Source organism: Mangifera indica, chromosome 8 (genome assembly GCF_011075055.1).
Source record: "Mangifera indica cultivar Alphonso chromosome 8, CATAS_Mindica_2.1, whole genome shotgun sequence".
Classification (NCBI taxonomy): Eukaryota; Viridiplantae; Streptophyta; class Magnoliopsida; order Sapindales; family Anacardiaceae; genus Mangifera; species Mangifera indica.
The window spans coordinates 1,839,314-1,856,273 of record NC_058144.1 but is presented as its reverse complement, the minus strand read 5'-3'; the positions used below and the strand labels follow the sequence as shown (position 1 = coordinate 1,856,273).

Genomic DNA, 16,960 nt, shown 5'->3' with positions numbered 1-16,960 from the left:
AAGACTAAAAAATGAAGCATTGCATAAGAAGGATGAGGTTACAAGATTAAATGAGAAGTTGTCATCGAAAATTATTTAAGCTAATAATGTCAAGGATTAGGTTTGTGAGGAATCTATTTGAATCAACAATTTTTAATTAATGAAGTGCATGATAATGCACTTGCATAAGGCAAAGTTGGAAGAACAACATAAAGGAAAATTGATTTTTATAAGTTTGAGTGTAAACTTTATGTTATGACAAATGTCGTTGAAGGATATAGAAAGGCTTTGAAAGAGACTCATAAAGCATTTGTTGAATATAGAGTACGATGTTTGCAAACTGATGAACCACTTTACATGGATTTTATAGGTGGTAAAGGTTTAGTTTTGAGTGCTATGGAATTGTGAAAACAACATGTGAAGCTAGAAGAAGATGAAACTTTGAACCGTATGTTAATTGAAAAGTAAATTAAGGAGTTTGAAGAAGGATGGATTTCAGAACAACAGGTTTATGAAAATTTTCATCAATTATTAGCATATGTTAGAATGAAGAAGAAAATTTCAAATTAAGAGAGAGTGTTGAAGATTAATTTGAAGACTTCTAGATGCATCTCATGTGATACAAGTTTAATGTTTACACAAGTTCAAGTTTATGTTCATACACAAATTCAATGTTAATAGTATAAGTTTAATGTTAAATTATTAATGGCTAATGTACAAGTTCAATTTTAGGTTCATATATCTAAGATTTTAAAAGTCATCTTTATACCTATAAATACTCTGATGATTTTGTATCTGAGGCATAAATGAAAATTATAAGTTTTCCTTTCAAATAATTCCCTTTTACACAAAACCTCTCCCGTATAAAATTAGCTCTCCTCTCTAACAACTTTTTCTGTTATGGCCTGGGTTGCTGCATTTTAAGAGTGTTTATACGCTGTGGTATTCTTAACCCTTCTTCGTCCAGCAATAGACTCTTCACAACCTTTGCAATCTCTTCTCTTCGCACGAGCCCATTTTCATCGGCTTCCGGTCTTAGTCCCACTTTTAGGTCTTCACACAACATTAAAGCGTTTAGCCTTTGATCTGCAAACAGAGGCCAAGTAATTAAAGGCACCCCATGTACTATACTTTCGAGTATCGAATTCCAGCCACAATGAGATAAGAAACCACCAGTTGAGTCATGGCTTAGGACTTCAATTTGTGGCGCCCAGGATGGAACAACTAGACCTTGTGCTTTAGTCCTTTCCAAGAACCCTTCTGGTAGAAATCTAAATGGTCCTGAGTTACTTTGGGCACTAACATATGAGCCACTGGCTGATGAATTATCAGGACTTACCACCCATAAAAATTTTTTCTCACTCATTTCTAATCCTAAAGCTAATTCATGCAGTCGGAGTTGAGATAGAGTCCCACCACTACCAAATGAAACAAACAAAACGGAAACAGTTGGCTGATCATCTAACCATTTTAGACAATCAGATTCATCAGTAATCCCACTGCTAGAACTGGATCGAATTAGAGGTCCGATCGGATAAACTTTTGGCTTACTTGGCTCTTGCAAAGCATTAATAATTTTTGTTCAATTTCCATGAAGCTATTCACAAGAATACCTTCAACTGAAAGCGATCGTTTTGTGTGGTGAAGAATCCATTTATATCCATCGTTTTTTCTGTCTTGAGCAAATCTCTTGCATGAATTGGGACGCCGCAACCTGGTGTTTTGACCGGTTCAGACATGTCTCTGAACTCACCAGCATCCTTCACATCAAGCTTTGGAACGGACAGAATCAACGACAAAGTGAATATGCTGAAGTGAAAAATACGTATGGTGATATATTGATTCATTGGCAACATCAATGGCACCTATGCTAAAAAAATCAACAAACAACGCCACAAGTCTAGCAGTTGAGAGCAGTGACCTGAGTGTGTCGCGGATGAAAGAGAGAGAGCGAGTCGCAGTAAGGGAAAGTTTTGCTTCGATGCTTACGTGGCTGGGTAAGTCATCGAGGGAAACAGGAGGAAGGAAAACATGATTTATGAAATCCGGGAGATTTTGAAGGGAGGATATGAGAGTTTTGGATGGAGGACCAACTGTGGAGATGATGATTGTGAAGCAGAAGTTATGGTGGCGGACAATTTGCTTGGCCAACTCAATGAATGGGAGGACCTGGCCTATTCCTGGACTTGGTTCTACGGCTATATGAGGCTTGACCTCTTCCATGGTAATTAATCTCTGTTCAATTGTGTTGGATTTTACTGAGGAGAAGAAGCAGAGTGATATTGTTCCCGGCTCGGGCCCAGATACGGAGAGTCTATGCAAGAACCAGTTCAATACTTGATTCGACAAGTAGACGTTCAAATTTTAATTCCTTTATTATTTATTATATTATCTAAATTCGTAAATTTGTTTATCTTTAATTTATATTTTTGCCAATCTAAAAGGAACATAATGCAATTGACCATTTTATTATGCTAAAAAACGACTTTTTTTTATTTATTATTTATTTATTTACAACTATTGAGGTCCAAACTAAATAACGCTTACTGATAACATTGACCATTTTATTTAAATAACTCATTAACGGTTCATTCACTCATTCAAACCGTTTCTTCTGTGTTTTTTTTTTTTTTTAACTTGAGAATAAACTCAGACTGTGACTTTGTAGAAGACCCTCCTTCAGTCAAGGCCTTGACTGCAGCATCCTTAAGAATGTTCATAAGCTGTCGCATTCTTAATCCTTCTTCGCCCTGCATTAGTCTCTTCACAACCTTCGCAATCTCTTCTCTTCCCACGAGCCCGTTTTCATCAGCTTCCGGTCTCATTCCCACTTTCAGGTAGTCACACAACATTAAAGCATTTAGCCTTTGTTCCGCAAACAGAGGCCAAGTAATGAAAGGCACCCCATGTACCACACTTTCGAGTGTCGAATTCCAGCCACAGTGAGATAAGAAACCACCAGTTGAGCGATGGCTTAGGACTTCAATTTGTGGCGCCCAGGATGGAACAACTAGACCCTGTGCTTTAGTCCTTTCCAAGAACCCTTCTGGTAGAAATCTAAATGGTTCTAAATTACTTTGGCCACTGAAATATGAGCCGTGGGCTGATGAATTATCAGGACTCCTTACCACCCATAAAAATTTTTGCCCACTCATTTCTAAACCGAAAGCTAATTCAGTCAGTTGGCTGTGAGATAGAGTCCCACCGCTACCAAATGAAACAAACAAAACGGAATCAGTTGGCTGATCATCTAACCATTTTAGACAATCAGATTCATCACTAATCCCGCTGCTAGAACTGGACCGAATTACAGGTCCAACCAGATAAACTTTTGGCTTACCTGGCTCTTGCAAAGCATTAACAACTTCTGGTCCCATTTCCATGAAGCTATTCACAAGAATACCCTCAACTGAAAGCAATCGTTTTGAGTGGCGAAGAATCCATTTGTATGCATCGTTTTTTCTGTCTTGAAACGGTCGAGGCAAATCTATTGCATGTACTGGGACTCTACAACCTGGTATTTTGACCGGTTCAGACATGTCTCTGAACTCACCAGTAACCGTCTTATCAAGCTTTGGAAGGGACAGAAACAACGACAAAGTGAAATGTGCTGAAGTGAAAAATAAGTATGGTGATATATTAAATTCATTGGCAACATCAATGGCATCAGTGCTAAAAAAATCAACAAACAACGCCACAAGTCTAGCAGTTGAAGGCAGTGACCTGAGTGTGTTGCGGATGAAAGAAAGAGAGCGAGTCGTAGTAAGGGAAATTTTAGCTTGAATGGCTAAGTCGCTGGGTAAGTCATCGAAGGAAACAGGAGGAAGCAAAACATGATTTATGGAATCCGGGAGATTTTCAAGAGAGGATATGAGGGCTTTGTATGGAGGAGCAGCTGTGCAGATGATGATTGTGAAGCAGAAATTACGGTGGCGAACAATTTGCTTGGCCAACTCAATGAATGGGATGAGGTGGCCTAGTCCTGGACTTGGTACTACAGCTATATGAGGCTTTACTTCTTCCATGCTAATTAATCTCAGTTCAACGGTTTTAGATTTTTCGGAGGAGAAGAAGAAGAAGAGTGATATTTATACCGGCCCGGACAGAGATGTGGAGAGGAGAGTCTATGCACGCAAGAACCGGTGAAATAATTGATTAGCTGGGTTGGGGTGGGTTAGGTTAGGTGGGAGTTGAAATTTTTTTAACGTTATTATCTGAATACGTAAGTGGTGACAGGGTTTATTTACTATTCTTTCTAAATGGGACTGGGGGAACGAACTACTTCTCACCCGTTATTCGTTCCATTCTACCACGCTTTCCCATCATTTACATTAAATAGGAGAATTTTAGGTTTAAAATTCAAACTTGTTTTACACGGAATCATGGAGGTTGAAAACTATGTGTAAATGTTCCTGCTGGGGGATGATATCACACTTTGACTAGAAGGTGAAAATAACAGTTATCTATATATGGTGAAATAGTGCAACCATTTGTTCTATTGGATTGTTTCTAGGTGGGGAAAATTCGATGGAAAAAAAATTATTAAGTATTGTTCGCACCCTTTTGAATTCAAAGTGAATCATTATATTACAATTATTTTGGTTATGTTAGTGAAACTTTGCCGTGGACTCAAAGAAAGTTGAGAGTTATCTATAGATGCCTGCTTTTATGTCATTGCTGATGCTTGTCTTCTAGATCTTCATGAACTTTGGATTTCTTCTGGAATTGCCTGAAACTTGTATTGTGTTTATTGCACTACAACGTGAATCCTTCTCCAACATTTTGATTCAAAAATATCTCGTTAGATTTACTGTTACAAATGCTCTTGATGATCAGAGGTCAGTGGAAGATTGGCAGGGCAGTGAAAGTGAATGGAGGCAGTAGAGCTAGCAATAATTCAAAATAAAATTTTCTACTTATTCAATTAATGATTAATCTGTGCAACCACAATGATACGTAAACCCAAGAACATAATTAAACAACAACACACAGTAAACAAGAAGTTAAATTCTAAGATTCTTCCACTTGAGTACCAAGTCAGAGAGCCTTTTTGTAGATGATCCTTCTTTACTCAAAGCCTTGGCTGCAGCCTCCTTTAGGCCATTCATTCGTTCGCGATTCTTCATTTCTTCTTCACTTGTCAAGAGATCCTTCACAATCTTTGCGATTTCATCTCTTCCAGTTAGCCCATTTTCATTTGCTTTAGGTCTCAATGCTACTTTTTGATCTTCTGATAACATCACAGCGTTCAACTTCTACTTAGAAAATAGAGGCCAGGCAATCGAAGGCATGCCATGCACAACCCTTTCAGGTATTGAATTCCAACCACAACGGCTGACGAAGCCTCCAGTTGAGCTATGCCCAAGTATTTCAATCTGTGTTGCCCAAGATGGCACTCCCAAGCCCGTCCTTTCTACAAACCCTTTTGGCAAGAAGTCAATAAGGGTTTTTGTCACTTCGTATACTGATACATGAACCACTAGCAAACTTGTCATCTGGGCTTTTCACAACCCATAAAAATTTTTGCTCACTCATTTCCAAACCTAAGGCAAATTCAGTGAGAGCTGATCATAAGAGAGAGTTCCCCCACTACCAAACGAAACAAATAAAACAGAGTTACTCGGTTGGCTATCTAACCATTTAGGACAATCAGATCCACTAGTTTCATTACTCGAGCTGGACCTTATGAGGGGTCCAATCGGGTAAACAGGAGGTTTGCAAAGCGTCAATGAGGCTTACTCCAAAGTCAACAAAATTATTTACCATAAACCTTCTGCTAAATCAAACCGTTTCGTATCGTGAGGACATCATTTGTATGCATCATCACTTTTTCGGTTCTGAACCAGGTCGGGATAGTCTGACACATGAAACGGGACGCCAAGTCCTGGTACATCAACAGCCTGAGTGGGCATGTCTCTGTACTCGCAAGAAACATTCAGATCCATACTTGGCAAGTTAAACAAAAGAAACGACAGTTGCAAAGGGGTTGGTTGATGTGAAAAATAGTTTAACGGAGGGACAATAAATTCAAAAGCAACGTCAAAAGCGTCTGTGCCCAAATGATCCGTAACCAAGGCCACGGGTCTGATTGAAAAATATTATTGATGTAAATGTCATTATAATATAATTAAGGCCATAAGACTTAATTCCACCCACAAACTTTTATCCTCAAGATTTAAAAAGGGCAAATATTTGCACTTTTATTAAAATTTCTTTTAGGGTTAAGGTGGCCATTTAGTTAAAAATATTAAAAAACAAAATTATCACATATTTTTCTTTGTTAATTTAAAAAATAAACAATTTTTTTACTCAAAATTTAAAAAGTTATTTTTTCCCTTTTTAGGATTTATTTTTTTGTTCTCTTTTACTTCTCTAATAATCAGAATTTGTCAATCACCATATCGATGTTCTCTCCTATCTTTTGGAAGAGGATAAATTGTCAGCCAACCAAAAATTAACAAACGATTCATTAGCATAAATCTATGCATTTTTACCTGTAACCGTAACAAAAATTTTAATAGAAAAATAAGTTTTTGAGTTTTTAAAATTTTACAAATGGGAGTTTAAGATTATACCAAACCTTGGGTAGGAATATGTCTTTTGGCCCTGGAATTAATGACATTTACATCACTAATATTGCAAACAAAAGAAAAGCACCGATTGGCATGATTTCAGAATGGAATCACACCAGTTTGGCGTATCTTAACGTCCCTGATGATAGTTAATTTAAATTAATTTATTATCTGTAATTAGAATTAAAACAAATAATGGGCCCAATTAGCGCACGCCAAAACCTTTTTTGGCAGAAATCAATGGGCAGGGCTTTTTTTTTATCAAAGTGCAAGGAAAGTGTACCCTGTACTATTGCCAATCTAAAAGGAACATAATGCAATGAAATCCGAAATATAATGATAATTATTATGCTAAAAATCTTTAAAAAAATAAATTATGGGTATTTATTTTAAATATATACTTATTTATATTATTTTATATTTAATTTAAAATCATATGATTATATAATGAGATATATCAAACATATATTAACTTATATATTAAAAAAGGGTAAGTATGATTTTATTATTTTATTTTATAAACGTATACATTGCTAAAATAAATCATATTATTTAAGCGATCCATCAACCTGCCATTGAGTCATTCAAATGGTTAATCATGACTTTATTTCATTTTTTAGCTTGAGAGCCAACTCTGACCGCGACTTCGTGGAAGAACCTTCTTCAGTCAAGGCCTTGGCTGCAGCATTCTTAAGAATGCTCATACGCTATCGCATCTTTGGCCCTTCTTCGCCCTGCATTAGTCTCTTCACAACCTTCGCAATCTCTTCTCTTCCCACGAGCCGTTTTCATCAGCTTCCGGTCTCATTCCCACTTTCAGGTCCTCACACAACATTAAAGCATTTAGCCTTTGTTCTGCAAGCAGAGGCCAAGTAATGAAAGGCACCCCATGTGCCACACTTTCCAGTGTCGAATTCCAGCCACAGTGAGATAAGAAACCACCAGTTGAGCGATGGCTTGGGACTTCAATTTGTGGCGCCCAGGATGGAACAACTAGACCTTGTGCTTTAGTCCTTTCCAAGAACCCGTCTGGTAGAAATCCGAATGGTTCTAAGTTACTTTGGGCACTGAAATATGAGCCGTGGGCTGATGAATTATCAGGACTCCTTACCACCCATAAAAATTTTTGCCCACTCATTTCTAAACCGAAAGCTAATTCAATCAGTTGGCTGTGAGATAGAGTCCCACCACTACCAAATGAAACAAACAAAACGGAATCAGTTGGCTGATCATCTAACCATTTTAGACAATCAGATTCATCACTAATCCCACTGCTAGAACTGGACCGAATTACAGGTCCAACCAGATAAACTTTCGGCTTACCTGGCTCTTGCAAAGCATTAACAACTTCTGGTCCCATTTCCAAGAAGCTATTCACAATAATACCCTCAACTGAAAGCAATCGTTTTGATTGGCGAAGAAGCCATTTGTATGCATCGTTTTTTCTGTCTTGAAACGGTCGAGGCAAATCTATTGCATGAATTGGGACGCTACAACCTGGTATTTTGATCGGTTCAGACATGTCTCTGAACTCGCCAGTAACCATCTCATCAAGCTTTGGAACGGACAGAATCAACGACAAAGTGAAATGTGCTGAAGTGAAAAATACGTATGGTGATATATTAAATTCATTGGCAACATCAATGGCATCAGTGCCAAAAATATCAACAAACAACGCCACAAGTCTAGCAGTTGAAAACAGTGACCTGAGTGTGTCGCGGATGAAAGAAAGAGAGCGATTCGTAGCAAGGGAAATTTTAGCTTGGATGGCTATGTCGCTGGGTAAGTCATCGAAGGAAACAGGAGGAAGGAAAACATGATTTATGGAATCTGGGAGATTTTCAAGGGAGGATATGAGGGCTTTGGATGGAGGACCAGATGTGCAGATGATGATCGTGAAGCAGAAATTATGGTGGCGAACAATTTGCTTGGCCAACTCAATGAATGGGATGAGGTGGCCTAGTCCTGGACTTGGTACTACGGCAATATGAGGCTTTACTTCTTCCATGCTAATTAATCTGAGTTCAATAATGTTAGATATACTATGGAGAAGAAGGCGACCAATATTTATCCAGGCCCGGACAGATACATGGAGAGTGTACGCAAGAACTTGTCCAACAGTTGATTAGTTGGGTTTGGTGGAATGTTGAAATTTTAAGTATTTTATTATTCATTATAGGCTTGAAGGAATATTTCTTACCAAAGTTCTAGTTTGTTTTTAAAATTATACTTATGAAATTTAAAAAATTTAAAATTTTACTCATAAATTAATTTTTGTTTAAAATTTTAGTTAAAATTAGAGATAAAATTGTTATTTATCAAAAAATTTAAAAAACTAAATTTTGATTTGTTTACCCCTCCTATTTTAAAAATCTCACAATTTTTCATCGTCCAAAATTTGATAAATCAATATTTTTTTTCTAGAGTTTACAAATCATCATTGAAAATGATAAAATTTATCATCTTCAATTACATTGGCTCTCTCTCCAGACTTATTTCTTCCTATCAATCAAACCCTAACCATCGACGAAACTAATTTTCTTATACGAAGACGTTCAACTTTATCGAAGTATTTTTGTCTTAGGTAAAGATGATTTCATTTTTATTTAAGACGAAGATGATTATCAAAGGTCTCAGACAATTACATCGTTTTCATCTAAGACTTCTGATGGTTATCTTTATCTTTGACGAAAATAAAATCATATTTGTTCGAGATGAAGATATTCCAACAAAGATGATTTATCTTTATTGATGGTTGAGATTTGATCTGTAGAGAGAGTCAACAGAGCCAGAGATAGTGAACTTCACTGTCTCTTATGACAATTTACAAATCTTAAAAGAAAAATATTTATTTTTTAAACTTTAAGTAAATAAAATTATAAGATTTTTAAATTAAAAAAATAAAAGAATATAATAAACCTTCAGTCTTAAATTTTTTTCAGTTGAATGACGTAGAATTTTAAAATTTTTTAATTATATAAATATGAGTTTAAAAACATACTAAAATTTAGGTGAAAAATAGTGCTTTTGCCTTTATTTTATTATCTTGATACTTAAGTGGTGACGGGGGTTAATATCCTTGATAAATAGGAGTGGGGGAGGCACTACTTCCCACGCTTTATTCGTCCACCCGCACTTTTCCAACCTTTATCATTATTTTTAGTTTAAAATTCACACATAAGTTTTACAAGGAATCATGGAGATTGGAAACTCAATACAGCCACGTGGAAATATTTTTGCGTACACAATTTGGGAAGTGAAACTGAGTAGAGCTGCTGGCAATTAAGTTCAAAAATAAATATTTCTATTTATTCAATTAATTATTAATCTGTGCAACCACAATAATACGTAAACCCAAGAACATTATTAATCCATAGATATGATGAAAATGCGCAACCATTTTGTCTACTGGATTGCTTGTTGGTGGGGAAATTTGGATCATTATTGTTAACCCTTTTGAAAAACCTAAGGGGAAATTATTGTTAACCTTTTTGAAATTAAAAATGAATCATTATTTTACAATTATTTTGGTTATGAATGTCAACTCTTTGGTGTGGAATCTGAAACTTTGTCATGGACTCAAGAGAGTTATGTATAGACGCCTGCTTTTATGTGATTGCTGCTGCTTGTCTTGCAGATCTTCCTGGACTTTGGATTTCCTCTGGAATTGGTTGAAACTTGTCTTGTGTTTATTTATTGCAGTACTCCATGAATCCTTCTCCAACATATTGATTCAGAAATATGTTGTTAGATAATGCGCTTGATGATCAGAGGTCAATGGAAGATTGGCAGGGAAGTGAAAGTGAATAAAGGCAGCAGAGCTAGCAATAATTTAAAATAAAATTTTCTACTTGTTCAATTAATGATTAATCTCTGCAACCACAATGATACGTAAACCCAAGAACATAATTAAACAACAACACAGAGTAAACAAGAAGTTAAATTCTATGATTCTTCCACTTGAGCACCATATCAGAAAGCGTTTTTGTAGATGATCCTTCTTTACTCAAAGCCTTGGCTGCAGCCTCTTTTAGGCTATTCATTCGTTCACGAATCTTCATTCCTTCTTCACTTGTCAAGAGATCCTTCACTACCTTTGCGAGTTCATCTCTTCCAATAAGCCCATTTTCATTTGCTTTAGGTCTCAATGCTACTTTTTGATCCTCAGATAATATCACAGCGTTCAACCTCTGCTCAGCAAATAGAGGCCAGGCAATCAAAGGCACGCCATGCACAACACTTTCAAGTATTGAATTCCAACCACAATGGCTGACGAAGCCTCCAGTTGAGCTATGCCCAAGTATTTCAATTTGTGGTGCCCAAGATGGTACTACCAAGCCCTGTCCCTTGGTCCTTTCTACAAACCCTTTTGGCAAGAAATCAAAAGGATTTTTGTTACTTTGGACACTGAAATATGAACCACTAGCAGACTTGTCATCTGGGCTTTTCACAACCCATAAAAATTTTTGCTCACTCATCTCTAAGCCTAAGGCAAATTCAGTGAGCTGATCATAAGAAAGGGTTCCACCACTACCAAACGAAACAAATAAAACAGAGTTACTTGGTTGCCTATCTAACCATTCAAGACAATCAGACCCACTACTTTCATTGCTCGAGCTGGACCTTATGAGCGGTCCAATCGGGTAAACAGGAGGTTTACCTGTTCCTTCTTCTTGCAGAGCGCCAATGAGGCTTACTCCAAAGTCAACAAAACTATTTACTAGAATTCCTTCTGCTAAAACAAACCGTTTCGTATTGTGAAGAAACCATTTGTATGCATCACCTTTTCGATTTTGAACCGGGTCGGGTAAATCTGATACATGAACCAAGACGCCGAATCCCGGTATATCAATAACCTGAGTGGGGATGTCTCTGTACTCGCAAGAAACATTCAGATCCATAGTTGGCAAGTTAAATAAAAGAAACGCCAACTGTAAAGGAGAGGCTGTGAAAAATAGATACGGAGGGACATTAAATTCAAAAGCAACATCAAAAGCGTCTGTACCGAAATGATCAGTAACCAAAGCCACGAGTCTAGAAGTAGAAACTAATGACCTGATGGCTTCACTGATTAAAGAAAGAGAGCGAGTGGTAGCGAGGGTAAGTTTGGCTTGGATGCTTGTATCTTTAGATAGATCTTCAAAGGAAACTGGAGGAAGAAATATAAGGTTTATAGATTGAGGGAGGTTGTCAAGGGCTAACTTTTGGGCTTTGAGTAGTTCGGATCCGGTGGTGGTGATGATGAAAGTAACTGAGAAATCATGGTGAAGAACGAGTTGTTTGGCAAACTCAACGAGTGGGATGAGGTGACCCATCCCTGGACTCGGTACTATAGCTATGTGAGGCTTTTGATCCATGCTACCCTGAAGCTAATCAGCTGCGTTTTTTAGCTAACACGGCGACTTGTAATGAAAACAAGTTCAGTTTCAGTAACCAGAATTCTACGGACCACCTGTATTATTCCTCATCTGGTTAATAAAACTGGTTACCCCTACGGACAGTGCCCTTCGGGCTGTGTTTTTTTTCCAGCGGACCGGGTCGTGTCCTGCATATGTCCCGATTAGAACAATTGAATTGAGTTCCTCCACACATTTCAATTAAATGGGCCTGGCTCAGAATTTCGGCCCATCTGAAAGAGAGCCGGATAGTTCAGGATTCGGGTTGGCATGTCATCAAATATCGAAGCCTCAGAAGAGAGAAGCATTAACCAGAAAGAGGGATTCTGAGCGCAGGAGGAGAAGCAAAATGATTCATCGTAAATGGACTTTGCTCACTGGTCCACCTGCCATCTTGGGTGGAATCGTAGCCACCGTCATCGTCGCCAACTATGCCTTCTTTGATGTAGTAATTTTCTGTACCCCTTTGTGAACTAAAAGCATTAAACTTTCAGATCTACCGCTCAAAATTTATCTGTTTTATTATTTGCTTTTCTTATTATTGTTATTATTTCTAGACTATTTTGATTATTTGTATATTTTGTAACATCTATTCTGATGTGGTGAGAATCATATCGACAAAGTTAGGGTTTGGAACTCGAGTTTCAGGTTCTTGATTTTGGCTTGGGCATTATAAATTTCTGATCGAATTTACTTTATTTGTGTTCGATATACACTGTTGATATTTTCTATAGAATCTTTTATATGATGTCGCTGTTTACATTTTGTTCTCATAAATCATCCATTGTTGTAATCTTGCGTATTTTAAGCAAATAATAGTTTACCAAGCATAAAATAACAACTGAAATTAATGGGATTTTATAACTTTATGCAGTTCTTATAAATATTAGCATGATCTAAATGTTTAAATATAAAACAACTTTATTGGGAAATAATTCCCTATACAAGATTAAAATCTAGAAATTATCGACAAAAAATACTGAAACAAGAAAATTCTGACATGGACATAGTCAAAAGATATTAAAAAAAAATTAGAAACTAAAACTAAAAAAATTGTATGTATATATATAAATATAAAATTTTAATATATTAATTCAAATAAAAATTACATTTAATTATAATTTACAACAAATAAAGGTTCTTAAAAGATAAATAATGAAAAACATTGGTGATGGGTGGTATAGGATGCCGATGACAACGTTGGTGATGACAATACAAAACATAAAAGGGATGATGGTGGTGCGAGCGAGAGAGGCAATATGAGTAGTAGCAGGAGTGACGGTAATGATGGTGACAAAGTGTCCTCTTCGATCTCATTGTTAACCATTTGAGCTCACACTGGCATATTTTCTACAGCCAAAAAATGAGAAAAAAAAAAATAAAGTAACAAAAAAGAAGCCATGAAGTAGAAAAAACATATAAAATCATTAGATGTATAAATGATATTAAAATTATTTTATATCATGCAAGCAACGAAAATACCTGAAAAATTGTTGTTTCAGAGTTTGGGTGGGACATAACGTTTAGCCTATATCTTATTAACCATAAGTTTTTAAAATGGAATCGATGATTGAATTGAGTATCTCACTTATTTATGATTAGACTGATTTAATTAAGAACTGATCAATTTAATTTATTATCAAATTATAATAAGTAGATTTTACTTAAAAATTTGTAAAAAAAGAAATCAATTAAGATACCCAATTCTATAATGAGTAGAACATATTCTATTTAAAAATAACAATTATTTATTTAATTTCAATAAAATAATTAAAATAAAAAAATATTTCAACCTTATGATACAGAAAACAACATAATTTTATATGTTATTACTTATAGAAAATATTTTCATGAATATAAGATACTTTTTATCTTCTTTTTTATTTAATTTTTGAGCTTATTTTCTTTACAAACATTTAAAAATTCATCCAATTTAATCTAAAATGATCAAATTACTTAAAAATAATTAAAAATTTTAAAAATACCCTAAATTTTAGTCAAATTTGATTCTATCAGTTTTGATTGATTTACTAGTTTTAACTAGATTTAATCTAATCAACAAATAAATCGTTTTTTATTGTTAACTAGACCGAACTTAAAATCAATTCTCAATTCAACTAGTTGGATTTCAAAATAGTGGTTTTTAATAATGATTTCTTTCCAATAATGGGCACAATTAGTGTATATTATACTCTTTGTTAGCAATAATTAATATTTTTAAAATCGGACTGTATTGATCGATTTAACGGTTAAACCAAAAATTGGCTCACAATCCAGTCCAGTTCGCATGAGAAATTGGGTTGGTTTGTGACTCAGTCAAACCTGATCAAATTCATTGAACCAATCAGAATTAGTTAAACTGGTTTAACCAAGCTTAATCCGTAATTTGATTTCTAATCTTTCCTATCGCAGTATCGCACAAAAAAGAATCAAGGAAGCCGCAGAACTGCATTCTTCCTTTCTCAATCTTTCTCCCCGCACAGCCAATCATCTTTACATTGATTCAGAAATCCCCAGACTTGACTCAATAGCATTCTCTTCCGATTGGTTAAGTCTCTTCAGTCTTCAATCTTCACCACAGATTGTTTTTTTTTTTGTGAGGTGTTAATGTTGCCGGACTTTTATGGCTTGGGATTGTTTTGAACTTTGAATGTAACTATGGTACTCTGAGCTTGGGATTTCAAATTTATTGGCTTGGCATTGTTTTTTCAAATTTAATATCATTCCGGGTTTTTTCGTTTTGCCTTCTTATAAGCTGTTACTGTTGGTATTTAAACTTATTTCTAAGATTTTCCTACTCTTCTAGACTGCGTTTTGGATAATTAGGCTTTGGAAGCAATACGTCAGAAAGAAAATCTCCCATTGTTGATGATGAAGGAAGTAGATATTAAAAGCTGTATCTTCCTGGAGTTGCTTGATTAATAGGTTTGGTCATTGTGATGTCATGCAATCATTTTTGTTCATTTGGCATTTAGAAACTCTTCGAAAGCAGGACACTGACGGAAGTTATTCCAGGAATTTACATGCTTAGGAATTTTCTTCAGAATTTGTGTGTTAAAATCATTAATTTTTTTCTTTTGGCTTGTGAAATGAGCACATTTTTGTTGAAATCATAATAAATTTATGGGGGATTTAACGAAGAATATCTTTCTTCATCTTTTCCATGCTGTAAATGTCTAGTAATATTGACAGTATCAACTCTTCCTGGAAAGGAATTTGTACCCTGAGATACAAGACTCTATGAGCACTATGGGTCCTAGAGACAACTTTCTTTATCAAGCAAAGCAATGGTCAAAACAGATTAGACATATTGCAAAAACACCAAAATTAAACCTAGATAATTCTTGACCTCTTTCATATCTCATGGACCTGCCTGACAACTTAAAGAAATTCATAAAATAATATAAGAATGAGTTAAACCATTCGGTTGAACCAGTTAAACCGGTTAAACTATGAACGAGTAAGACAATCAGTTTGATTATCAGTCCAGTTTTAAAAACCTTGGCAATAATTAATATGTTGGGGCTGGGCCATTTTTCTGATTAAAATGTAAGCAACGAGTACCCTATACTTTTGCCAATCTCAAAGGAACATAATGCATTTGAAGTCCGAAATATAATGATAATTATAATGCTCAAAAACGACTTACTTTATTTCATAAATGTATATACTGGTTACATTAACCATATTATTTAAGTGATCCATTAACCAGCCATTGACTCATTCAAATGATTTCTTCGGGCTTTATTTTATTTTTTATCTCTAGAACCAACTATGACTTTGACTTCGTAGAAGATCCTTTTGTTGAAGAGTAATTTGAAGGCTTTTAGGTGTATTTCATGTGATACAAGTTCATCAACACATTTTAGGTACATTTCATGTGACACAAGTCCATGAACACATTTTTAGGTGCATATCATATGACACAAGTTCATAAACACATTTTTAGGTGTATCTCATGTGACACAAGTTTAATATTTACACAAGTTCATATTCATATACAAGTTCAATGTTAAGTTATTAATCGTTAATGTACAAGTTCAATATTAAGTTTATGTATTTAGGATTTTAAAAGTCATCTTTGTACTTATAAATACTCTAATGGTTTTATATTTGAAACATGAATGAAAATTATAAGTTTTCCTCTCAAATAATTATCTCTCATACAAAACCTTTCCCTTATAAAATTATTTCTCCTCTCTAACAAAGTGGTATCAGAGTCTAGTTCTTTTGAGAGATGACAAATAATAACAAAGTTTACTCATTTCAATTTCCTCGCCTCACAAAAGAAAATTATCGCACTTGGTGTCTATGCATAAAAGTCGTACTTAGCTTACAAGATGCATGGGATATTGTTGAGAAAGGTTATGTACAACTTGAAAATGAAGTCGATTTACCACAAAATGAGAATGACGCTTTGGTGAAGATAAGGAAGGAGGATCAACAAACTCTCACCCTCATCCATCAATGTTTGGATGATTAAATGTTCGTGAAGGGGGTTGATGCAACTACCTTAAAGGAAGCATTAGAGATTTTGCAAAGTTCATTTCAAAGAGTTGACAAAGTGAAAAGAGTGTGACTCCAATCATTACGAGGTGATTTTGAAGTTTTGCGTATGAAGGATTTCGAGTCAATTTCGGATTATTGTTTAAGGATAAAGGCCATTGTAAGTCAAATGAAAAGGTATACCGATCAAATTAAAAATATTTATGTAGTAAAAAAGATTCTTCGTTTCTTGACTTTAAAGTTTGATTATGTGGTTCTGTCATTGAAAAGTCTAAAGATTTAAACTCCTTGTCACTTGAACAATTAGAAGGTTATTTACAAGCCTATGAAGACAAGATTAAATGGAGGGAAGATGAACCATTGGAGCAAGCTCTAAAAGTGAAAGTTTTTTTTAAAGATGATAATGGCGAGACTAACCACAAAGGATGAGGACAAGAACGAGGTCATGGTCAAGGAAGACGAGATAGAGGTGATTATAACAACTTTATCAATGATGAAAGGAGTCAT

The 16,960-nt window shown here is 35.3% G+C and overlaps 2 protein-coding genes and 3 pseudogenes across 2 annotated transcripts; all 5 read right to left on the bottom strand.

Annotated features, from left to right (window-relative positions):
* Positions 1 to 877: 877 nt before the first annotated feature.
* LOC123223344 lies at positions 878 to 2,202 on the bottom strand (annotated as a pseudogene).
* Positions 2,203 to 2,428: 226 nt separating this feature from the next.
* LOC123223068 (hydroquinone glucosyltransferase-like) lies at positions 2,429 to 4,103 on the bottom strand. Its single transcript, XM_044646133.1, has one exon. The coding sequence runs from the start codon at positions 4,002 to 4,004 to the stop codon at positions 2,580 to 2,582; it is 1,425 nt and encodes a 474-aa protein (XP_044502068.1). The 5' UTR covers positions 4,005 to 4,103; the 3' UTR covers positions 2,429 to 2,579.
* Positions 4,104 to 4,872: 769 nt separating this feature from the next.
* On the bottom strand, positions 4,873 to 5,924 carry LOC123223343 (annotated as a pseudogene).
* A 1,173-nt stretch (positions 5,925 to 7,097) lies between these two features.
* LOC123224226 lies at positions 7,098 to 8,568 on the bottom strand (annotated as a pseudogene).
* A 1,814-nt stretch (positions 8,569 to 10,382) lies between these two features.
* On the bottom strand, positions 10,383 to 12,612 carry LOC123223247 (hydroquinone glucosyltransferase-like). Its single transcript, XM_044646377.1, has one exon. It carries the CDS (start codon positions 11,906 to 11,908, stop codon positions 10,490 to 10,492), a length of 1,419 nt encoding a protein of 472 aa, XP_044502312.1. The 5' UTR covers positions 11,909 to 12,612; the 3' UTR covers positions 10,383 to 10,489.
* Between the last annotated feature and the right edge of the window lie 4,348 nt (positions 12,613 to 16,960).

Coding starts and splice junctions, on each gene's coding strand:
- LOC123223068 (XM_044646133.1), bottom strand. CDS start 4,004: ATGGAAGAAGTAAAGCCTCATATAGCTGTAGTACCAAGTCCAGGACTA.
- LOC123223247 (XM_044646377.1), bottom strand. CDS start 11,908: ATGGATCAAAAGCCTCACATAGCTATAGTACCGAGTCCAGGGATGGGT.